Source organism: Gastrolobium bilobum, unplaced genomic scaffold, assembly GCF_033153095.1.
Source record: "Gastrolobium bilobum isolate Gb01-03AN ecotype WA unplaced genomic scaffold, APGP_CSIRO_Gbil_v1 utg1425, whole genome shotgun sequence".
Classification (NCBI taxonomy): Eukaryota; Viridiplantae; Streptophyta; class Magnoliopsida; order Fabales; family Fabaceae; genus Gastrolobium; species Gastrolobium bilobum.
Window position 1 is genome coordinate 13,186 of NW_026898713.1, and position 24,428 is coordinate 37,613.

Genomic DNA, 24,428 nt, shown 5'->3' on the forward strand with positions numbered 1-24,428 from the left:
GGTGGTGGTGGTGACGGCGGCGATGGTGGTGTTTGTGGCGACGATGGTGGTGGTGGGTGATGTGGTGATGGTGATGACATGGTGGTGGTGGTAACGACAGTGGCTGCAGCGATAGTAGTGGTGGTTGGTGATGGTGGCATGGTGGTGGTGGTAGTGATGGCGATAATGGTGGCGGCGACGACGCTGGTGGCGGTGACGACGCTGGTGGCGGCGACAACACTTGTGGCGGTGACGGCAGTGACTACGATGGTGGTGGCGGTGGTGGCAGTGACGGTAATGGTGGTGGTGATAGTGACATGGTGGTAGTGGGTGGAGGTGGCGGTGATGTGGCGGTGGCATCGTCGTGGTGACGATGACGATACTGGTGGTACGATGACGGCGACGACTGTAACATCCCCGTCTCGAACCGGTTCAATTAACATGCATATGATATAAACAGAAACAGCGGAAGACTTAACTTACGAAAATACGAGCTAACTTTTTCTTTTTCCCACTTTTTTTTTTTTTTTTGATAACATCTTTTTCCCACTTTAATTCTTACTCGGCGTAAACGAAAATCGAGCAGAGTTTCCTCTATAAATCAGACAACTGGGGATTTTCCAATCTCACTCAGAAGCATTTCCTGATAAACAGTTTATACAGCACATCAATCCAGAAGTACCAGTCATGCAAATATAATCAGATACTCATCCATGGGCGCATGCATAACTTGGCTCAGTGCCGCTAATCTGATAGCATGTAATCCAATACATAAACATAACTGAATACTACATAGTCATATCAACATGCCTGAATACAAAAATGTACATGCATCAAACTGAAGAACATGTACAAGACATATACAGGCCATATACAAAGTAAAGGATCTAACATCATGATCCATCAAATGCGAAAATACGAAATAATATAAATGCACTCCAAAAAGTTAGCAGCCTACAACTACTCAAAAACTGATCCGTCCCCAACGCCTCAACCACGGGTCGCGTCTCTGCCTAGTGAGGACTCACCGGGAATCTGGGCACCTGAAAATATGTCCCCAAAGAGGGGTGAGATTACAAATCTCAATAAGCTCCAGGTTTATAGAGAATTCTCCATACCCCTGGCTCACTCTTGCATGAAAGTCAGATACAGAGTATACAAATGCATTTATAACAGATATCATAACAGAACAGAACATCTTTCATATCATATCATATCAGAGGCGTGCGCCGTCATTCCCAAGGGAGGAACCCAAGCGGAACCAGCAGAGGCGTGCGCCGTCATTCCCAAGGGAGGACCCCAAGCAGAATTTAACGCACGTGTTCCCAAGGGAGGACCCCAAGCGGAACCAGCAGAGGCGTGCGCCGTCATTCCCAAGGGAGGACCCCAAGCGGAAATCAACGCACGTGTTCCCAAGAGAGGACCCCAAGCGGAACCAGAACATGTCAGAGGTGTACATCGTCAATCCCAGGGAAACCCCAAGAAGACATCAGTGTACCATACATCACTACAGAAATCATATCAGAACAAGTCATATCATGTTATCACATAGCTCTATATGAATGCATCTATACAAAGCATCAAAACAACAGTCATACAGTCCAACCATAGTTCCTCAACCATGGTGGAGCACTCAAGTAGGAAAAGAATCCTTAAACATAGAGCTTACTTGTTGCACAAGTTACTTATATAATTTCAATAAGATTCCATTCCTTTTCAATTCCTAGGCGCACCTAGAGAAGAATTCACAACAAAATCAATAAAATGATACTATGTCATGATCCTTACATAAGGCATACATTTTATCGCTTATTTTCATTCCTTTACATTTTTGCCAATCTTATGCCAATACACAAGTCAAGACCATTCCTTCATAATTCCTTTATTTTATAATTGTTAACGTTCTCTACATTAACTAATTACCCACTTGAGAATTTTTAACATATTTAATGCCATTATTCTCCTTAAGGCCGTGGGTACCCTAAAGGGAAACAAGCCTTCTTTCAACAATTTTTTTGTCATATTCTTTCTTTAACTCATCCATTGCGTACATTGAAAAATTATGCATTTTATTAATGTGCAACTAACTCCATCCCTAAACCACCCTATAGGTCGAAATCTACAAGGGAATAGGCAAAAGTTCTTTTCGTTTTCATTATACTTTCTTCACTTACTTAGCAACTTAACATACATATATGTATCAAAAGGTTCCAATAAATTTTTGGAACATCAAGTCCTTCACAATCATACCATGGCCGAAATATAGGGACCTAACATATAGGATTTTTTTTTCCACTTTGGCCTTCTTACTAATTCACCAAATTTATACTTAATCCATCACATTATACCTTCCTAGTACATAGAATAAAATTTTGCACATCATGCCCTATTTAACCCATCATGGCTAAACCTAGGGAGGAAGGTACAATAAGGCTTTTCAATTTTTTTCACATACAAAAGCTTATTTTCCTATTCCTATCTCCAAAACATACACCATAAATCATCATTTCACATTTTAAACTAACCAATCTTCTACCCACACATGCTCAAAATTTTTCATGGCTCAAATCATCAAAATACTATCATGGAAGTAGAGTTTTATTACCTCTAATAGCTTGTGCAAGGTCTAGGAAGCCATCTCCAAGCAAAGCTCCTCCCATAATACAATTTTTTTCCCTTGGTGAATAGTAACTCGAAAATGGGGGGAGGAAGAACTCCTCACACACTCAACTATAGCTCAAATTGATCGGTGGAATAGATTCATTGAGTGGTTTACAATCGATTTCATGTAGTCGACTTTGTGATTTGGAGGATTGATGATGGAGAATCAAAGAAAACAAAGATGAAACCTAAGATGCCTTCTAAGGGAGAAAGACGACAGTGACCAAACGCACGGGGAGAAGAAAATAAAAGGTCACGATTTTCTTAAGGCTTTATTTGAAGTTACTTTTTGACTGGGTAACAACTTATCTATCTACACACCTTCATTCCCTACCAAACTTTGCACACTAGTCTAGAATAGTTTTATGGTAATATTTATAATTTTACTTTTTACTTTTGGGTAACTTTATTTACCCGCATTTTTACTCCTTAACTGTCATTTTAACTCCTTTTTCACCAAAGGTGACTTCATTTCTTTTACTTCTAATTATTCTTCGATATTAAATCCATAACTACTAGTAAGGGTTATTATAACGACAATCGTAGCAGTGGTCGTGTCCAGATGATGGTGGTGGTGGTGATGACGGTGATGGTAGAGGTGGAAAGTGGTTAAAAGAGATACGTGTTTCTCATTTTGTGCATGGAAACAAAAAAACAAATTTTTTTTATTCTTTTTGCTATTTTCCAGAACAAAAATTAAACCGGTTCTTACCGGGAACAAAAAAAACCGGTTTTACCATATGAGTTTTCTATCCATTTTTGTTCACAAGAACATAAATTAAAAAAAACAAAAAACAAATTCCAGGAAGATTGTCATATACATCCTACACCATTCACTTAAGAAGTAAACTTGAAGCTAAAAGTTGACTATTCTATAGATATGATCTTCTGAGATTATATTTGAATAGGCGATTATTAAATATATTTATTTCAAAAAATATTTTTAGGTAAATAAAAATATCAATTTCTTTATTATTAATTTTAAACTAATTTTGTTAGTGTTATAACTCATATATGAGGCCCATTTATTATATGGCCCAATAAAGGGTAATCCAAATATAAATATAATATAATCAAGGGAGGATATATATCAAAGATATCAATCCTAATACGACAGTATAAAACATGGGTTTGAGCTGCTAGAAGAGGCACAAAAGGTTCAGAATCCAATACCCACAGGTAAACACTATAAATAAGAGGTAAAACTTACATATATTCTCTCTATTACTGTTATGTTGTCACTGTGCATATACACCACCCTTTTGGCGAAAGCTGTCTTTTATTCCTTTGTATACAATGATCTGCTAAACTCAATGGTATCTAACTCATAAATATTTCAGAGAGAGCACCTAGATCTAAAAGAAACTCACTAGCCTATTGAGCTAGTCATCTCTGTCTTCACGGCAGAAAAAGATAATTCTCTACTTCTCTTGTCATTTAACTTTTTATGTTATCGAACTGATGAGTGATGACCATAACAATTTATTAATTTTTCATTCTACTCATTAATCAGTCTGAATTATAAAAAAAAAAAAACTTACAAGAACAAATATATTTGCATATGATAATCTTACTTCCAAAAATAAAAGTTATTTACTTAAACAAATACATGAACAAATGATATTTGGACATGGAAATATCTAAATGTCTTTCTTGTTTATTGGAAAAGATTATATTAGAACGAGAATTTTTATATTTATTAATGCATCCACTGTTTTGCTCCTTAACTTACAGGTGGCAGAGCAAGAATACAATGGCACCCCCTTTTTCGATTTGACAATCATTATGTGCTAGCTCTGATCTCTCTAGATATATAATATACCATTGCTGAGTGCATACCAATTTTTTTGTTTTAAACATTAGGGAGTGATAAAGAGAGATGGTAATTTTGAAGGAATTGTTGGGAATGTTAACTCAACATTGGTATGTGATGGTGTGCTTGGTAGTGGTTGTGATGTGGGTTACAATAGCTCACCATGTTGGGGTTGGGGATAATGAGTAGCCTCATAGCAATCGTGACCGTACCACACGGCGTCTTCGTGCATTGCATGGTCCACCTCTTCGTCCAGTAGCGGATTCAGGAAAGTAACGAAGGGTGGACGCTAAATAAGTTTAAGTACGTATATTTTAATAACAAAAGTATATTACAATATCGGAGATAAGGGTTGGCACTCAATTGGGCCGAAGATGGAGGAAGAAGCAAATGTTTCAACTTCCAATAACGGAGATTGAGGTTTGAGAGGAGATGAATCAGTATGCAGATGCAAACAATGAGTTTGTAATAGAGTTCTCTGCTGTTAGGTTTAGATATTGAAGGTGGAGGAGAAAAAAAGCTCACGGAAAAATAAAATACGAGGGAAATTAAATTGGTGTTGTAAATAATATTGATTTAGTTATTATTTAGTTTTTATTTAGTCATTTATTGTTGTATTGGGCCAAGCCTTTTGTTGTATTGGGCCAATGCCTTTAGGTTAAAAGTAGGTCAAATATTCTCTATAAATAGAGAACCTCTTGTACACATTATTTACAATTCTAAAATATATCAGAATACCCTTCTTCAAGTTGGTATCAGAGCTCTCGATCTGAGGGCTTTGCTTCCGCACATATTATCTTTTTTTTAAAAAAAACCCTAATTTCTTTGCCTCTTGCCGCCATTAGCCGCCACCGGAAAATTTTTTCGGGGACCTTTTGGACCAAGGGGACCATTGTTGACCTTATTTTTCCTCCGATCTATCATTCTACGCAGTGTTCCTCCGCCACAAACGACCGAAATACCTCCGACCGCCTCCAATCAGATCTGTCTTCACCGTTTGGACCACTTTCCGGCGACTTTTCAACCGCGACCACCCACAGACAGGTGCGCGCTCACCGGACGACCACACCAGAAAAATCTCAGCCGGCGAAGCCCATCCACGCGCTCTCACGCGCCGCCCCTTTCCCGGCGAGTGAATCCCACTCGCAGCTCCTTTCTCCGGCGCGTGGAGGCGTGTGCGGCCGTGTTTTTGGACCGGACCACCACCATTCTTCTCGTCTTCTTGTCTTCTGTCTGGATCTGTAATTATTTTTCTGATCAGAGGTCATTTGATATTCTGTTTGGTTGATTTTATCGCTGGTTGTTAACTTTTTTTGTTAAAGAATGGCCGAGCATGATAGTTCTTTGATCTTATCTGGTAAGAGCACACGTTCTATATCTCTTCTTGCTTCTTGCACTGATTTTAAAACCTCATGGATTTTGGATTCTGGTGCAACTGATCATATGGCTTGTCGTACTGAGTTGTTTTGTTCTTATCATCCTACTGTTGGTAGTCATACTATATTCGTAGCTGATGGATCCCATAAATCAGTTATTGGTTCTGGTAACATTCAGATTCAACCTTCCTTGTTTCTTAAAAATGTTCTTTATGTTCCTTAGCTTTCTACTAATCTTATCTCCACTCAAAAACTTACAACTGATTTGAATTGTTCTATCACATTTTTTCCTTCTCATTGTCTTATTCAGGATCTTACCACGAAGAAGACAATTGGAGTTGCTAATGAACAGGATGGGTTGTATCATCTCCTTCCAGACCATGCTAGCAAAAATCAGTTATTAATGACACGTCATCCTTCTACTGCAGAGTCTATGATTTGGCTCCATCACAAGCGTCTTGGGCATCCACCATTTAGTCTTTTGAAGTCTATGTTCCCCTCTCTGTTTCTCAATAAGTCGGTTGAGACCTTTCATTGTGATGTTTGAGAATTTGCAAAACACCATCGAGTGTCATTTCCTTCTAGCACTATTAAAAGCAGGGAACCTTTTTCTCTTATCCATTCTGATGTTTGGGGCTCTTCTAAAGTGCACAGTGTTTCAGGTGCTAGGTGGTTTGTTTCTTTTATTGACGATTGTACTCGGATAACATGGATATACTTGATGAAAGACAAGTCTGAAGTACCAGAGATATTTATTCGGTTTCATCACATGGTTGAGACTCAGTTTGGTAAGGGTATTAAAAGACTCAGATCTGATAATGGTACTGAGTACGTCAATCAACGCCTGTCACAATTCATTTCAGACAGAGGTATGATTCATGAGCTCACATGTGTTGATACCCCTCAACAAAACGGGGTTGCTGAAAGGAAAAATCGTCACCTTCTTGAAGTTGCTAGAGCACTGCTTTTTCAGACATCTGTTCCTAGTTCTTATTGGGGAGAAGCAGTATTAGCTGCAACTTTTTTGATCAACCGTTTACCTTCACGGGTCCTTAACAATATCAGTCTTATTCATTCCATGACTTCCTTCTTTCCTTCTGTTCCCATATTGCAGAGCCTTCCACCAAGAATGTTTAGATGTGTTGCCTTTGTCCATGTTCATAAACAACATCGGAGTAAGTTGGATCCTAGGGCTCTTAAGTGTGTCTTCCTTGGTTATAACCCTTATAAAAAAGGGTACAAGTGTTATCATCCACCAAGTCGGAAATTTTTTGTTTCTATGGATGTCACCTTTCAAGAATCTGAATCTTATTTCCTGAGTCCTCATCGTCAAGGGGAGAATAGTTCTTCAAAAGACTCGTCCCCTTCCTTCTTTGAGTCTGGATCAATCTTCTCTCTTCCTAGTGTGTCTGCTCCTGGTGTGTCAGAACCTTCAAATACACCTGAGATACAACCCATACTGTCTCACCAGCAACCTCAATCGTCTGAACCACTGGTAAGTCCTGAATCTCCTATTTCTTATGAGTCTCCTGAATCTCCTGTTTCTGATTCTAATATTATTTCCTCTCATGATTTGCCTATTTCTTCTGATATCTCTAATGACTTACCCATTGCTTCTACTTCTGATGACTTACCTATTGCTCTTAGAAAAGGAAAAAGATCTTGTCACAAGAAAACTTGTTCCTCTTGTCCCTCTTGTACTCAATACCCTATCTCCCACTTTGTTTCCTCTGCTAATCTTTCTGTGCAGCACAAAAGCTTTGTTTCAGCACTAGATTCTATTGCAATCCCAAAATCAGTACATGAAGCCTTGAAAGATAGGAATTGGGCTCAAGCCATGCAAGAGGAGATGAATGCTTTGGAGAAAAATAAAACATGGGAGGTTATTGATAGACCCAACGGAAAGAAAGCAGTAGGGTGCAGATGGGTTTATGCCCTGAAATATAATTCTGATGGCACTCTTGAGAGATATAAGGCTCGATTAGTGGCCAAAGGTTACACTCAAACCTATGGCATTGATTATGAAGAAACCTTTGCTCCAGTTGCAAAGATGAATACAGTGAGAATCTTGTTATCCCTTGCTGCCCATTACAATTGGGATATAAATCAATTTGATGTGAAAAATGCTTTCCTCAATGGTGAGTTAGAAGAAGAAGTCTACATGAAAATCCCGCCTGGTTTTGATTCTGTGAAGGGGGAAAATAAAGTTTGTAGATTAAAAAAGGCCTTGTATGGATTGAAGCAGTCACCTCGTGCTTGGTTTGGAAGATTTACTAAGGTTATGATGACCTTAGGATACAGACAGAGCCAAGGAGATCACACTCTTTTCTTCAAGCACTCCCAAAATGGGAAGCTTACTGTGCTCCTTGTATATGTTGATGATATTATTATCACAGGTGATGATTTTGTGGAGAGACAGATTCTGCAAACACGGCTTGCCTCTGAGTTTGAAATCAAAGACCTTGGGAAACTGAGATATTTCCTAGGGATAGAAGTAGCTCATTCAAGCAAAGGAATTTTTATCAGCCAGAGGAAATATGTTCTTGATCTTCTCAAAGAAGCAGTAAAGCTCGGGTGTAAACCCTCTAATACTCCTATTGAGCAGAATCACAAGATGGGCTATGAAGAAGAGAGTCATCCAGTTGATAAAGGACAATATCAACGGCTAGTTGGGAAATTGATATATCTGGCCCATACTAGACCAGACCTAGCTTATGCTGTTAGTGTTGTCAGTCAGTTTATGCACGATCCAAAAGAAAAACACATGCAGGCAGTAGAGAGAATTCTTCAGTATCTTAAAGGTACTCCTGGTAAAGGATTGTTATTCCGACGTGATGGCAATCTATCTTTAGAAGTCTACACAGATGCTGATTATGCTGGATCCGTGACTGACCGTCGTTCTACCACTGGTTATTGCATGTTTCTTTGCGGTAACTTGGTGACATGGAGAAGTAAGAAACAAGATGTGGTTGCCAGATCTAGTGCAGAAGCTGAATTTCGAGCTATGGCTCAAGACATTTGTGAGTTACTATGGCTGAAAATTGTACTTGATGATCTCAAAATAAAATGTGAGGGACCAATGAAGCTGCTATGTGATAATAAGTCCGCTATTTGTATAGCTCATAATCCAGTTCAACATGATCGGACTAAACATATTGAGGTCGACCGCCATTTCATCAAAGAGAAACTTGATAGCGGGTTGATTACCACTCCATACATTCCTACTAGGCGTCAATTAGCTGATCTATTAACAAAGGGGCTTCCTTCAGACAGATTTAAGAACTTACTAGCAAGCTGAGAATGATAAATATCTATTCCTCAGCTTGAGGGGGAGTGTTGTAAATAATATTGATTTAGTTTTTATTTAGTTTTTATTTAGTCATTTATTGTTGTATTGGGCCAAGCCCTTTGTTGTATTGGGCCAAGGCCTTTAGGTTAAAAGTAGGTCAAATATTCTCTATAAATAGAGAACCCCTTGTACACATCATTTACAATTCTAAAATATATCAGAATACCCTTCTTCAAGTATTGGGGAAACTTGAATTTTAAGAGAAGATTTTTGTATTTTCGTATCAAATTTTAAGGGTGGACATTTACCCCCCTTCTCGTACATGTGTGTCCACCTCTGTCTTCATCTTCGCCATCCGCCCTACAACTCATCCCATTTCTAGCTTCCTAGCTACCTTTTTAGCAACCTGGTGATGCATGTAGTACATTTGTGGAAGGATTCAATTTTGTAGTATGTATTTCATTTTTTTTTTTCAATAATCGATCTTAATTATCTCTTAAGGCAAATTAGATTCTGTCGATATCCTTATCTATGAGATTAATATAGAGTTCGGGACTATAGTATGAGATTATGGTATTTTTTGTCACTCACCAAATACCCCTTTTTCTAAATGACATTTGGTGCGACTACGAACCGTAATTCTTATGCTCACCTTGCTTAGTTCCGTACAACCAAATGAGCCGCCCCACTTGGGGGAAATTTATTGTGTGGTCCGTCTCTCTGTCCCTCCTTTTTCTTTCTCGCTCTCTCCTCTCTCTTCTTCTTTCTCTCTAACTGGCTCACATGAGCCGGGTTCACTGAATATCCGCTCCCACTTAGGATACTTCAATTTCTTTCTTCGTCAAGACCAGCCATGTACATAGTACTAGTTTATGTCATTATGTTTAGGAAAAAATGTGTATCATTTTAAAGGATGTAAAATTGTGTTATTTTAAGAGAGAGAAAGAGATAGATAAAGGAAGAGAGAGAGAGTTAACAAAAAAAATAAAAGTGTTGGTCTCACCTCTTTGTGAGAGTGAAATGACACATGTTGTGTCATTTAAAAGGATAAACATTTTTTCGTTATGTTTAATTTTAAAAGCTTGGAGTTTTCTTTCTTGTTGGATAAAAATTTAATATTTAACTAGCCATTCTTTTTTTTTTTTGGGTAAATAAAAGGCTAAACGCCCAAAAAAACAAAAAACAACAACCTAGTCAATGACTAAAACACGATCTCTCCCAACAGAAGAGAGATCAGCTAAATACAATAAATAAATCCCCGTAGGAGGGGTCTCACAAAAAACTTTATCTACTACCTGCTCAGTATCAAGAATATAGTTAGCCATCCAATCTGCGCAAGTATTACTCTCCCTGTAAATATGACTAAACTTAATTCTCCAATCTTTCTGTAACTAAGTTCGTATCCGAGTGACCAGATGACCCTCACGGACTGCTGCACCATTGTTGGTGAGCACAGAGATCGCACTCTTTGAATCACTTTCAAGCTCAATATGTCTATAGCCTTCACTCCACGCAATTTCCAATCCACGAAGAATTCCCCATAATTCAGCTTTGAAGGCTGAACAAGAACCAAGCTTAAAAGCAAATCCTTTTAACCAGTCACCAGAAGCGTTTCGAATAATACCTCCACAAGCAGCTGGTCCTGGATTGCCTCTAGCAGCACCGTCAGTATTAATTTTAACAAATCCAGCATCTGGAAACTGCCAATAAATGCTTACTGTCATAGTTCTTTTACCCATGCGGTGGCTATTAGGCGAGTTAAAAGCTTGAACAACATCCCTCACCAGATTTCGTATTATTTGTTTCTTTATAGACAACTCCAAAACAATATTACCATGTCGAGCCTCATTTCTCCAGCACCAAATCTTCCACACTGCAAGAATAAAAAAAGACAACCAATGATCCGATAAAATAATCCCCCCTGTTCCTCTCAAATTGTACTCCAGCCATTGTTCCAGATCCGATGCAAAAAACGTAGCTCGAAGATGATTTGGAACCAGATTAAACCACAAATTTTTAACTTCCAAACAATCTCTAAGAGCATGAATAATAGACTCACTTGCAACATGGCAAATTGGGCAGGGTTCGGCTCCTCCAACCCACCGGTTTATGGTTTCCATAGTAAGGAGCTTATGGTGCATTATTTTCCACATCAGAATTTTATCTTTCTGAGGTCCATTCCAGTTCCATAATAAGGACCACAAAACACTATGACCCACACCCGCCTGCTCCTCAACAGTCAGCCATCCGTAGACATCTTTAACTGCAACGGCAGAACTGGTACCAATTAACCATCTTCTTCAGTCTGGTCCATCAACACTAGACGGAGGAAGAATGCCTTGAAGCATCTCAATAGCACTAGGTTGGATCCAGGAATTTAAACCAGCATAGTCCCACTCACTAGAATTCAACACAAAATCTGCAACTTTAGAATTAAGATCAATGTTTGTAATACCTGGCATACGCAAGTCTTGCATGCATAGGCCATTAGTGAGCCATTGATCACACCAGAAGCGAATGTCTTTGCAATCCCCAAGCTCCCAAACCAATAACTCTTCTAATTTCTTCCACATTCTGCATAAATTTTTCCAGAAATTAGAATCTCCATTTCTTTCCACAAAAATCATCTCCTTCCTGCTGTGAGACATGTATTTAGCTTTAAGAACTCTAACCCATAGCGGTTCCTGATCAGAAAACATATTCCAAGCTTTTTTAGCTAAAAAAGCATCATTCATAACTTCTAATTTCTTCAAGCCCAGACCACCAATCTTCTTAGGCGAAGTGATCATATCCCAGTTAATTAAATGATGCTTCCTGGCTCCCTCTTTATCCCCCCAAATAAAATCTCTTTGAATTCTTTCAATATCTTTACAAACAGAAACTGGAATCTTACAGCTCTGCATTTGAAAATAAGGAACAGAAGCTATAACAGATTGTGCCAAAGTGATTCTACCAGCTTGAGAAAGGCATTGCATATTCCAGTTGTTAAGCCTTTCTTTCACCTTCCCCACAATATTTGCATAGAGCTCCTTACTAACTCTTCCATGTTGCATCATGGATCCTAGATATCTCCCCACATTTTTAACTCTCTTGAACCCACTTTTATTCACAATCCTATCAACCAGCTCTTCCCTTGTATTTTTTGAGAAGAAAATTGATGTTTTTTCCACACTCAATTTTTGACCTGAAACTTCTTCAAACAAGTGAAGACACTTTATAAGAATATCAATCTGATCCTCCGAAGCTTCCATAAAAATCATGAGATCATCTGCAAATGCTAAATGGGATATTTCTGGTCCTCCTTTCCCAACCTGCATGCCTTTCCAAAGGCCACCATCTACTGCAGTAGATATAATATGAGCCAGCTTTTCCATTGCAATTACGAACAAATAAGAAGATAATGGACTCCCTTGGCGAATACCTCTTGACGGCAAAAATCAGCAGTTTTACCACCATTCCAGAGGACATTGATCTTTGAAGAACTAACACAACTCATGATGAGATTTATGAATTGATCTGGCAACGAAATTTCCTCCAAAGTCCTTTTTAGGAAATTCCAGCTTAATCTATCATATGCTTTGACAAGATCTATCTTCACTGCCATGAAAGTCTTTTTAACTCTCATCTTATGCATAGAATGAATCAATTCTTGAACTATTATGATGTTGTCTTGTATCTTCTACTATATGGTTGTTTTAGTTTAATCGGTGATTTCCACTCTGAGTTGTTGTGTTGTATAGATAATTTTGTCGCGTGGTCTTGATTGAATTAATCTATTTTGATGAAACAAAGTCAGTCCTTATTCATAAAGGATTCAGTTATTAAAATGTTTTTCTTTCAATAATAATCATATAATTTGGTTTAAAATGCTGCCAATAATATGTGTTAAAAATTTAGGTCATTCAATGAGTTATTAGTTCAACCAACCGTTTGTGATTAAATTAAATTTATATAATAATATATAATACATATAAAATTAAAAATATTTTATACAATAAATGAAATTAATCTAATGATCTAAGGGGAAAATGTGTCATTTTAAAGGACACAAATTTAGGCCTTTTAAGAAAAAGATAGACATAAAACGTATGAATTTCACCTTTATTTTTTTTAGTGAGATTGACATCTTTTTCTTAAAAGGGTATAAGTTTATGTCTTTTAAAAACACATATTTTTTGCTATATCTAATCACATAAAAAATACTAAATCAGATAAGAGGTAATTTTTATCAAGTTTGTACAAAGTATAAGTAGGTTTGTAAAAATAAATTACAAAAAATTCTGGTTAACCTATTTACCCGTTTAATATAAACAGGTTGATCTTAAAAATCATTAGCGTTGTAATTTTAACTTAATTCATTTAGCATATAGGTTAAGGGAAAAACTAATATTATGTAACATGATGTAAAGTTTTTTACCCACTCACTCATTAGTTTCCGCACCATCATTTTTTATTTTTTGTTTTTATTATATGCATGGGACTCACATACATATTTGTTTGAGTAGGAAAATGTTTTAAGATTATGTTACATGATACTAGTTTTACCCGTCAAGCTAATTCATTTATCTTGTGAGACAGGTCGGTTTATTTATTTATTTAACAATAATGCAACTACGATACTTAACAACAATAATGTTAATTTTTTTAAAAAAATAAAATAAACTAATTTAAAATTTTCAACTAACAAGTTGTTTAATACTCCATAAGACTAAGAGACCTACAAGACTGTTAAAACAGGCTTGACTCGATAGGCTGATCTGCCTCACACGACAAATGGGGTAGGAGGCTGAGTTTTACAACTCACTCTCAAAAATAAGGTAGCCTACTTGTCTCACCCGTCAAATGGGGTAGGGGGCTGAATTTTACAATTCACTCTCAAAAGTAAGGTAGGGTGGGCTGATTCATTTTTTGGCCGATTGATAATGGGAAAGAGCAGGTAATTATAAAACATATTCGTGCCGGCGGGCCAATCTGTCCCGCCTGCCAAATAAGGAGTGCCAGACTGAGTTTTTTAACCCATTTTTAAAAGTAAAATAAGACAGACAGACTTGTTTTTTGACCGATTAATAGTTGGGCGGCCCACTTTCCCATGTGCATAATTAGGCTCTTTGACCCATTGGGGTTTCTTGGGATTTTAATTTGTCAATGTAGTATTTGATTCACAGTATTTACTAATTGGGGTCGTTGAGTGACGTGAGGGGGACCCGACGTCACTCACACTTCTTTTATTTTTATTTTTATTTTTTTAATGAGTGTCGCCCCCCTCCCCTGGAGAACTCACACGATTGTGCCAAGCGGCACAATTCCGTTTGTCCAATTATCGTAAAACTTCGGAAGGCCAAAACTTTTGACTCTGGTATCCAAATGACACCTCATTTGACATATTTTGTCTCTCACAAACATAATTTAAATTTATAAAAAAATAGAACTATTGTTGTAAATTTGAACTATGTTAATGAAAGATAAAATATGTCAAATGAGATATCATTGCATAGATTTCGAAAAGTTATGTGAAATCAAAAAAATAATAATCTGATTTGGATACCCGAGTCAAAGTTATGGTCTTTCGATCTTTTACGTAACGGGACAAACAGAATTATGCCACTTGGCACAATTGTGAGTTCCCAAGGAGAGGAGTCAGCACTCAATTAAAAAATAAAAACAAAAAAAATGTGAGTGAAAGGGGACGTGTGCGGCACTCAGTGACACCAGGTCCCCTTCGCGTCACCCAACAACCCCAATAAGTAAATACCATAAACCAAATATCACATTGACAAATTAAAGAGTAAAAACCCCAAATGGGTCAAAGCCTACATAATTATGGTGGGTGGAAACTAATTGACTTTTAATCCCATCAAAGTCATATAAAAATCAATTATTTTTTTGTTATATTTATTAAAAAATATACCGAATACAGAAAATATTTTTCCTCCTAAGAATAAAGATGCCACCTGTTGTATAAAAAAAAAAAATCCCACTTGTAAGTCCAACTTCTTCTAAGATCGTTTTTTTTTTTTTAATTAAAAAAAACCAGGATAAGCACAAAATATTAAATAACTCAAATAATACCAATTTCGATTAAACCATTCCAATTTGCGCCCTTTTCCATTTCTCAACGCCTCTGTTTTTCTTCTTCTGCATTTCCACCACTCTGCGACATGGCCAGAGGAGCCTCACAATCTCAGTCCGCGGTTTCCGCACCCACGCGACCAGGGGGCATGGCTCCTCGCGGATCTGCTGCCGCCACAGCCGGCATGCGCCGCCGCCGTCTCGGCGGAGGAGGCGCCGGAAACAGCTCCGCCGGTGGAGGAGGAGGCTCCGGCGCGGGCGGTAACATGCTGAGGTTCTACACGGACGACGCCCCTGGGCTGAAGATTTCGCCGACGGTGGTGCTGGTGATGAGCCTCTGCTTCATCGGCTTCGTGACGGCCCTCCACGTGTTCGGGAAGCTCTACCGCTATAAATCTGGCGGTGGCGTTTGATTTTAGGATCCGATAACTTAGGTTTCCGATCCTTTTTGGATTTGAAGTTTGATCCGTACCCTAGGCGCTTCATTTTCGGTTCTCCATTCAAAACGCTGCGTTTTTTATTTTTATTTTTTTGTTCCCCTTTCCCACTTGCTATTTTGTAGCTGTGAGTGAAATGAACGAATCTTCTTACTGTTCTTGAAGGAAAAGTCGTTTCTTTTTGCCTTTCTGTGAAATTCGATCCGTGCCATTTATCTATTTTTTTTTAGGGACATAATATTGTAAGCACTAATTAATTGTTAGTTACCAATGTTGTTATATTGATAATTATCAACCAGTCGATAGTCGATCTAAACAGGTGGGACTTACTTTTTTTTTTTTTTTTTTTCAACTCTCTCTCCATTTTTATATACGTGTATCTATTTTTTTAATTTTAATTAGTTCATATCATAATATATTTAAATGGGGAAAGGATACGTTTACAAATATTTTTTATTTTCCATTGGAACCGATATCAATTTTCTACTTATGGTTGAATATGATTCACCATTTAATATATTTATTATATAACTATTAAGTTAAGAGAATTATTTTCAAAAATTGCATTTGATGGGATTTGAACCCCTTCCATTGAGGTTATACAACATAGCAAATACCACTAAACTACATCAAATTATTGTTTAGATGGCATCATTTAAAATATTTATTATATAATTCAGTATAAAATATAAATTTTTATAGGCTTTAATATTTTTAAAGTGAATGTAGATAAGTTATCTACATTCGCTTCCAAAACGACGTCGTTTTGGGTTGAAAAATTAAAAAATTATAATGAAAAAGACTATTATAACCTTGAAATAAATTATAATTACAAAAATATCTTGATTTTTGCCTCAAAACGACGTAGTTTTGGGTTCACTGTAGATAAGTTATCTACATTGACTGTAGAAAAAGCGAATCCATTTTTATATATATATCCGGTTCATGCGGTTCAGCCAGTGTCCCACTGTAACGCCCGACCGCTTCAAGAATCAATGATTATCCCCACACACTAACACGAGACTTTTCAGTGTGCTTTTTTCTCACTCGCACACTTCCTGGAAAAACTTCCCAGTAGGTCACCCATCGCAGAATTGCTCCAAGTCAAGCACGCTTAACTACGGAGTTCTTCCGTTCTGGGCTACCGAAAAGCAGATGCATCTTGTTAGTATAAGTAATACCAATTAATTCTTATAAGCTATCACAAACTGTGCAGTCTCATACCTACATAGTCTTTGGAATTTCGGGTGTCGATTTGATTCATTCATGCATATAACCCCCCACTGGAAGCCTGACAGGAGTCGCTCCTTGTCCATACCCTTTCGCACCGGCGATCACTCTGCGCCCTCGTCAGAGCCCGGGATGTTACATGCCCACCAGCTTCCGCCTGGTTCGTCCTCGAACCACACCGTACTGGAAGAGAGGCCCTGCTCTTCCGGGATGTTACATGCCCATCAGCTTCCGCCTGGTTCGTCCTCAAATCACACCGTACTTGAAGAGAGGCCCTGCTCTTATACCACTTGTAACGCCCGGCCGCTTCAAGAATCAATGACTATCCCTACACACTAACACGAGACTTTTCAGTGTGCTTTTTTCTCACTCGCACACTTCCTGGAAAAACTTCCCAGGAGGTCACCAATCCCAGAATTGCTCCAAGTCAAGCACGCTTAACTATGGAGTTATTCCGTTCCAGGCTACCGAAAAGCAGATGCATCTTGTTAGTATAGGTAGTACCAATTAATTATTATAAGCTATCCCAAACTGTGCAGTCTCATACCTGCTCAGTCTTTGGAACCCCTCTCTTTCGGGTGTCGATTCGATTCATTCATGCATGTAACCCCCCACTGGAAGCTTGTAAGGAGCCGCTCCTTGTCCATGCCCTTTCGCACCGGCGATCACTCCTCGCCCTCGTCAGCGCCTGGGATGTTACACCCACCAGTTGAACCATTGACCCAGTGACCCGGTACCTCGCCCGGGTCAATGATCGGTTCGGTTCTAATAACATTGGATATAACTTTGTGTCATTTTATATCTTAATTGTTGATTTCTGTCAATCAACAGTTATAGTTTATTAGATCAAACTTATTAATAATTAATAATTCGCAATAAATTATAACCGTCAATTGACGGAAATCAACGATTAAGATTTAAAATGACACAAAGTTATATTCTTTAAAAGGATAAATTTTTTTCCCTAAAATAAATATTTTTAAATTATACTATTAAAACATCTAATAATTTGAGTGTTTAGTAGATAAATAAGTTTGAAGTATGATTTTGATGAAAATTAAAAAATAATTAGTTTATAATGTAAATATGAAAGACGGAGAATTCAATAACTACTACCATAATTTCAAAATATTAATTGTTTAATTTTTTATATAAGATTAAAAAGTTATTAAAAACTCTTAATTTTAAGAGAATTATAAATATTTTAATAAAATTATTCTCTCGTTCAATTCATACTCTTTTCATGAACCAACATGTTTTGCTTCCAAAAACAAATAGGGGTAATCGTCAATCGTATATCGAGATATTAATCTCTTACAAATAATTTATTATTGAAATTTTTATTTTATCTTGAGAGATTAATGTCTCACCTTCAACCATATGTCGAGATTAATCTGAAAATACTTGACAAAATTTTATTACATTTTTTCACTTATAATTTTTTGTTTATTTTTTTAATCTCTAACCATAAGTGATTATCACTTATGAGATAAGATTGCTTAGAATTCATACACAAATAGCATTTGTCGTTTTTTATTTTTATTTATTTTGAAATATGGAGGGAAGAAAGTTAAAAGAAACGAAAAATGGAAAGGTTCATCATATATATATATATATAGTTGTCACTCGCTAGAAACAAAGTCATGCATTGGCATTGCCACGCTATCGTCTGTAAATCCCTTCGCGTAGCGTTCTCTGCGCTCAACGCTTCGTTTGCGTTTGAGATGGAACAATGCAGAGTAACAGAAACACAGACAAAATCAACAACCTTAATCTTCTCTCCCACAGACAAAATCAACAACCTTATTTTGTTCACTTTTCCCCTCAAAACAACAAACAGAGGAGAAACCAAATAATTAAAAAAAAACATGTCCGTTATCGACATTCTCTTCCGGGTCGACTCCATATGCCAGAAATATGATAAATACGACATTGATAAGCAACGAGAGCTTAATGCCTATGGCGATGACGCCTTCGCTCGCCTCTATGCTGCTGTTGAATCCACCATTCAAGCCGCTCTCAATGTTCCATTCTTTTCCCTCTTTTTCTTTTACTTTCTTGCTTTCTTCTCGTTAATTTTCTCTACCCCAATTGCTTTCTCAACGTTATAATTCACCAACCGACACAAATTTAGGATCTTTAGGCTTGAAAAAACGTAAACTGCTGAAGAAAATGATGCAGTTTTCTGTTTTTGTTGGAAATTAAGCGTTTTAAGAAGCACCCTTTCATGAGAGAAAAGAAAATCTTCTCTGGAATGTGCAGGAATGGAAAATGAGATTAAGCGGAATCAGATTATATATATATTAAAAATGAACTGTATGTTCTTCTTCTTCTTGAAATTTGAAGTGCTTATTTCAATGCAGAAATCCGAGGTTGCTTCTACGGAGAATAACAGGGCAGTTGCAGCGGCTTTGAATGCAGAGGTTCGTCGAGCCAAGGGTAGATTGATGGATGAAGTTCCTAAGCTGCGAAAATTGGTGAATAAGAAGGTGAATCTTGTTTCGGAGCTATTTGTAAATAACCATTTAAATCTAAAATCTTAAGTTTTTTAGTGAATATTTTTAAATGGTTTATATTATTCTCTAATACATATTATATTTGAAACGTCGATATTGTATGGACCCAATTTATTTTTTGGTTTTAGCTACTTATTTAATTTCACAAGTAGGAGTTATGAGCATCGAACTCGTGACCTTATGATCACAGAGGCTCTGATACTTATGTAAAGAACCACTTCAACCCCAGACGACGAATACCTTTTAAGGATTTATATTATTTTCTAACACTGTTTATAAACTCGAACATTTGAGTGGCGTATTTCTTTATTTTCTTTTTATTATGCTTCAGTTTGCTTTGTGTCTTGGGTTCGTCTTATATTCTACTAGCAATAGAAAAAGCAAGGTTTTGATTGCATTTGTAATTCTAATACTATCAGTAACAGGTTAAAGGTCTCACAAATGAAGATATGGCCATTCGTCAGGATCTTGTTATGGCATTGCCAGAAAGAATCCAAGCAATACCAGATGGTATCACCTCTGCTGCTACTCAAACTGGAGGATGGACTGCTACCACATCTCATCCACATATCAAGTTTGATTCATCAGGTGATCAGTGTTGCTGATACTAAATGCATTTTAATAGCAACATTTGAATTAATTTTTAATAATGGATTTCTTCTGTTATTCCCAACTTCAGAGGGACATCTTGACAGTGAATATTTCCATCAAAGTGAAGAATCCAATCAGTTTAGACAAGAGCATGAAATGCGCAAGATGAAACAGGCAAGCATGGTTCCTGCTTTATTTCAGTTACCTTGGTGTCTATGCTAAACTAGGAAGGCTTGAGGTTTATAGTCTTTTTTATTGTATTTGTCTGTCACCAGCTGATATACAGTTTCAGATTATTCAAATTTTTATTTGTATAGGATGAAGGGCTTGATATCATATCAGAGGGATTGGATACCCTGAAGAATCTGGCCCATGATATGAATGAGGTTTGTTATGATCCAAGCTCTATTTGGGAATTCCATTTAAAGATGTTTGATTTTGAGAGTGTAATCATTTTCCCCCCCAACTGTGTTCAGGAAATAGATCGGCAAGTTCCTTTAATGGATGAAATTGACACAAAGGTAAAGAAGTTATTCATTCGATCTTGCTTTTCTAACTATGTTCAAATAGATAGGTTTCAGAAATAATATTGCAAGTATGTCACAAATGCATTACACGGTGCTTTGTGCATGGCCTGATTATACAGGTAGATAGGGCAACAGCTGATGTGAAAAACACTAACGTAAGGCTGAAGAAAACTCTCACCGAGGTAAATGACGTGATTAATTGCACTCTTTTTATGTGGAAATTTGCAAGTTTCCAATGAATTGCATTTTTGTTTCCTCTCCAGCTGAGGTCTAGTCGAAATTTCTGCATTGACATCATTCTGCTGTGTGTTCTTCTGGGAATCATTACCTATATATACAAGTAAGTCCGAATCATTCTGCATTGACATCATTCTGCTTTCTTACATCAAAAGCAAGATGCTGGTTTGATAATAAAAAGAAGAAATTAAGAAAGAGAATGCTACCTCTGCAAATAGATATACATTGCATGCTCTACTTCTAGTTTGACATATATGTTGCTCAATTAATCAGAGCCAAGTGAGGTTATCCATGTCTATGATTTTGTAGCATGTACCAGCCTCAGCCTACACACATGTTTTGTGGCCTTGTTTGTATTGTGCTTGTGCAGTACCCTATATCTGAATGAATTTTTATTTTCAAATAATGCTTTGATTTAGTAGTAATAGTAGTCTCTGATTATCCTAATGTGCATTGCATTAATATATTGGCTGAGTCATGTGATAAATTTGGTTACATACGTATGTATATTGGTCATGTTGTGATGGTGGGAAAGTGGATGCACTTTCTTTAGTTGCCTTAAAGCCAATTAACAAGAATGGGCCATATAATATTACTGGAAGCATGATCTTTTTTCTGCTGAAATTGTATGATTGGTATTCATTGGCTGTGAAGACGATAGGTCTGACACATTAAATAGTCAGATTTAATTTATTCATCATGTCAAAACATGCAAAGTGTTGATATTTATTTATTTTATGCTAATTCTTTTCTCTCTTTCTTCCACCGGTGTAAACAATTTCTTCTCTTTGTTTCAGTGCACTGAGGTGACTTGATCTTGATCTCTCTCCCTTGTTGTATCTGTTGTACCATGGTATTACATCCTTACAATATGTGAGGGCTTTCTGTGTAATTTTCCAATATTAATTATGGTTCAGCTGCTAGAGGATGGAAACAGAATATATTACCAATGTGCTTTGTAATTCTTTGATGTATTAATGTGTCACTGGGATATGTCATCACTCTTTCCTATAACTCCTTAAGTACCTTTGCTTGCGTATCTATTTCTCTTAAGACGAAATTCTATGTATATACAAGTTAGAAGATTGATGTTTGGCGCGTCTCTCTTGTTACACCATACTTACATCACCTCTCACACACAACTTTTTATTGTTAAATATTAACTCAATTTATCATTTATATTAAGTCAATGGCTGAAACACATTATGCAAGTGTAATGTTAAAGTTCTTATGTGCATGTACATTTATGCTAGTAAGTTCATGACATTTATGCTGGTTCAACGCTGAAAGTGTTTGTATTGGAATTTGGAAGGGGGCACATAACAATGGCAAATAAGCTTAGTACTTCAAATATCATTTTGAAATAACAAACAACTCATGTAGGTTGAAGGAACATAAATTGTATTTACAAAGTTATCTTTACTAAGTAGGACAACATTCTAGTTGAACTGAAATAGTGCACGCTGAAGAACCTAATTGGCCAAATGACAAGCTTGTTTATTTGGCCATGGCATTATTCACATTGTTTTCAAGGAATATCATGAATACATGGAAACTTCTATATCTAGTTATAGCGCCAAGTTCCAGGTAGCAATATTTATAAACATGTATAAAGAAATAGAGCAATGATTGGCTTGAATATTGGAGGCCTGTCGTCTTCCCGGTTACTTCTCCGTCTTAAGTTGTATAATCCATGAAAATCTACCTGTGAAGTAAAGGATCGTTGACTATCTTATATTTAGTCAATTCATCACTGAGGATACCTTCCTGTAAAGGCTAATTCGTTTAGCTCTTGGAAATTGATGCTAGAATCTGGTGTGGTCCCACTGAAAATGTCATCTTGAGACTGATTTTGGTTATAGCAGCTCAATTCTCTATTGGTCAACACCTTGCTAGGAGATACCTCTATTTTGTTCTCATTGTTGAGCTTCCTGTTAAAAGAAATGAGATTTTCATATTGATCATCCTCGTTAGATTTTCTTTTCAGTGGGTTGAAGTAACTGTCCAAAGAAGGAGTTGTCGTTTGAGAATTCACTTTGTTGAAACCATCTTGGTAAACAGAAGTTATATTCTTGTCTTTGCTTTCCTTAAGGCCTAGACATGGCATGTTCTGAGTGGGAGGTATAGGTCCACCAACAAGAATAGAGGCTATGATCTGATAGTCTCTATATTGATAATCCGTGACCATGTCAGGCCTCAAGTTTATGTATGTTGGGTATTCTTCACTCCTCGGTATATTTGCTGGCAAGTTTGGTTCACAATGATTCTCTTGATTTTCACATAAATTCTTGGATGAGTAACCCTTATGTCGAACCCGGCATAGTACCCAGTCATCCAACTGTGACAGCAAGAGACAGGCTTATTATTATTGCATCGAGTTCAAGTATTATGAATAAGGGATCACACAGTTTCATATGCACATATGAGAAAAGTACGAATAAACCATGCATGTTACTTACCTAGTAGAAAACAATCTCCCGAGAGAAGATACTGTAACTAATGTTCTCCCAGAAAAAGATAGTATAGTTTATAAGAGTTTGTAAACAAAAAAGTTTGTAAATATAACCTGTCCTTAATAACTATGTTGATGAATTGGCCTTTCATGAGTTTTTAGTTTTAAGGGTGGTAAAGGGATCAATACCAAAATTCTATCCCCGAAGGTAATTTGCCTTTGGTGTTATCAAGTATCAAATGGAATGACTAGTTTGTGAAGTTCAAGTCCCTGCTTGAAAATATCCCATTATCTTAAACCACTTATTTTCTTTCATAAGGAACAAAATTATTGTGTTACATGAAAACTTACCCTCATGGAACCTTTTAGTGTGGAGGGTTTGTTAGTTGTGTCCACCAATCTATATTCATTCATGATCCAATCTGTCTTAGTCCCCTTAGGAGGTCGACCTGAATAAAATACCAGAGCTTTCTTCACGCCTATGCGCTTTGATCCACAAGAAGTGAGAATTGGCTTGTCAGTTCCTGTTGCCTTCCAATATCCTGAAGCTGCTGCTCTGTTTGGCCTTAATCCATTAGGGTACTTTCTGTCCCTGGGGCTAAAGAAATACCATTCTTCCTCCCCAAACAAAGACTTCTCTGCACAATCAGAAGAAAAAGTAAAAAAGAAAAGAAAAGAAAAAGCAAAATAGATTCATTTTTCTCAGCTAATAATGATAAAAAAGACATGGTGAAAACAAGGAGTGCATAGGAAAGGACGAACTAGGTAACTCCCACGGATTATACTTGTACAGATCTATTTCAGCTATAATGGATGCTGGAAGTGGACGTGAACTGATTTTGTTTTGCAAGTAATGAACTATGAGTTCCTCATCAGAAGGGTGGAATCTGAAACCAGGTGGAAACGTGAGATTATTAGAGCCTTGTTGATCTCCCTCCATCAAAGAATACTTTGTTCTTGACAAAGTGGAGACCAAAGGAATCAGTACTAATTAAGTGCCGATGATACCAATTTGGCTCGCTTTAAATAAGAGAGTAAAGTGTCATGTGCATTATATATGGCTCTAGTCCCATGCAGACGCTAACATTGTGGAAAAGATGTAAGAGAAAGGAACCAATCAGTGGCATGTAAAGTTTTAGAGAAAAAGACACAGAAGCCAACCAATTTGGCTTTACTCAATAAATTGACCTTCACCTACGTAACTAACAACTTGCGCATGCGAGATGCTGAGTGATAATCTATTATCTGCTT

The 24,428-nt window shown here is 37.1% G+C and overlaps 3 protein-coding genes across 3 annotated transcripts; 2 read left to right on the forward strand and 1 right to left on the reverse strand.

Annotated features, from left to right (window-relative positions):
* Positions 1 to 15,143: 15,143 nt before the first annotated feature.
* On the forward strand, positions 15,144 to 15,806 carry LOC133318681 (protein transport protein Sec61 subunit beta-like). Its single transcript, XM_061520736.1, has one exon. The coding sequence runs from the start codon at positions 15,277 to 15,279 to the stop codon at positions 15,598 to 15,600; it is 324 nt and encodes a 107-aa protein (XP_061376720.1). The 5' UTR covers positions 15,144 to 15,276; the 3' UTR covers positions 15,601 to 15,806.
* Positions 15,807 to 18,722: 2,916 nt separating this feature from the next.
* LOC133318677 (syntaxin-71-like) lies at positions 18,723 to 20,832 on the forward strand. Its single transcript, XM_061520733.1, has 8 exons — positions 18,723 to 18,878; positions 19,218 to 19,343; positions 19,796 to 19,958; positions 20,050 to 20,135; positions 20,279 to 20,347; positions 20,438 to 20,482; positions 20,608 to 20,670; positions 20,752 to 20,832. The coding sequence occupies exons 1-8, from the start codon at positions 18,723 to 18,725 to the stop codon at positions 20,830 to 20,832; spliced, it is 789 nt and encodes a 262-aa protein (XP_061376717.1).
* A 1,545-nt stretch (positions 20,833 to 22,377) lies between these two features.
* On the reverse strand, positions 22,378 to 24,117 carry LOC133318652 (NAC transcription factor 29-like). The gene is made up of 4 exons (XM_061520690.1): positions 23,940 to 24,117; positions 23,529 to 23,815; positions 22,612 to 23,063; positions 22,378 to 22,530 (listed from the first exon to the last, which is right to left on the reverse strand). Exons 1-4 carry the CDS (start codon positions 24,115 to 24,117, stop codon positions 22,476 to 22,478), a joined length of 972 nt encoding a protein of 323 aa, XP_061376674.1. The 3' UTR covers positions 22,378 to 22,475.
* Positions 24,118 to 24,428: the final 311 nt, after the last annotated feature.

Coding starts and splice junctions, on each gene's coding strand:
- LOC133318681 (XM_061520736.1), top strand. CDS start 15,277: ATGGCCAGAGGAGCCTCACAATCTCAGTCCGCGGTTTCCGCACCCACG.
- LOC133318677 (XM_061520733.1), top strand. CDS start 18,723: ATGTCCGTTATCGACATTCTCTTCCGGGTCGACTCCATATGCCAGAAA. Junction 19,344..19,795: donor GAAAATTGGTGAATAAGAAG/GTGAATCTTGTT, acceptor TATCAGTAACAG/GTTAAAGGTCTCACAAATGA. Junction 20,671..20,751: donor TGAAGAAAACTCTCACCGAG/GTAAATGACGTG, acceptor TTTCCTCTCCAG/CTGAGGTCTAGTCGAAATTT.
- LOC133318652 (XM_061520690.1), bottom strand. CDS start 24,117: ATGGAGGGAGATCAACAAGGCTCTAATAATCTCACGTTTCCACCTGGT. Junction 23,816..23,939: donor TAATCCGTGGGAGTTACCTA/GTTCGTCCTTTC, acceptor CTGATTGTGCAG/AGAAGTCTTTGTTTGGGGAG. Junction 22,531..22,611: donor GAGGTATCTCCTAGCAAGGT/GTTGACCAATAG, acceptor ACCAGATTCTAG/CATCAATTTCCAAGAGCTAA.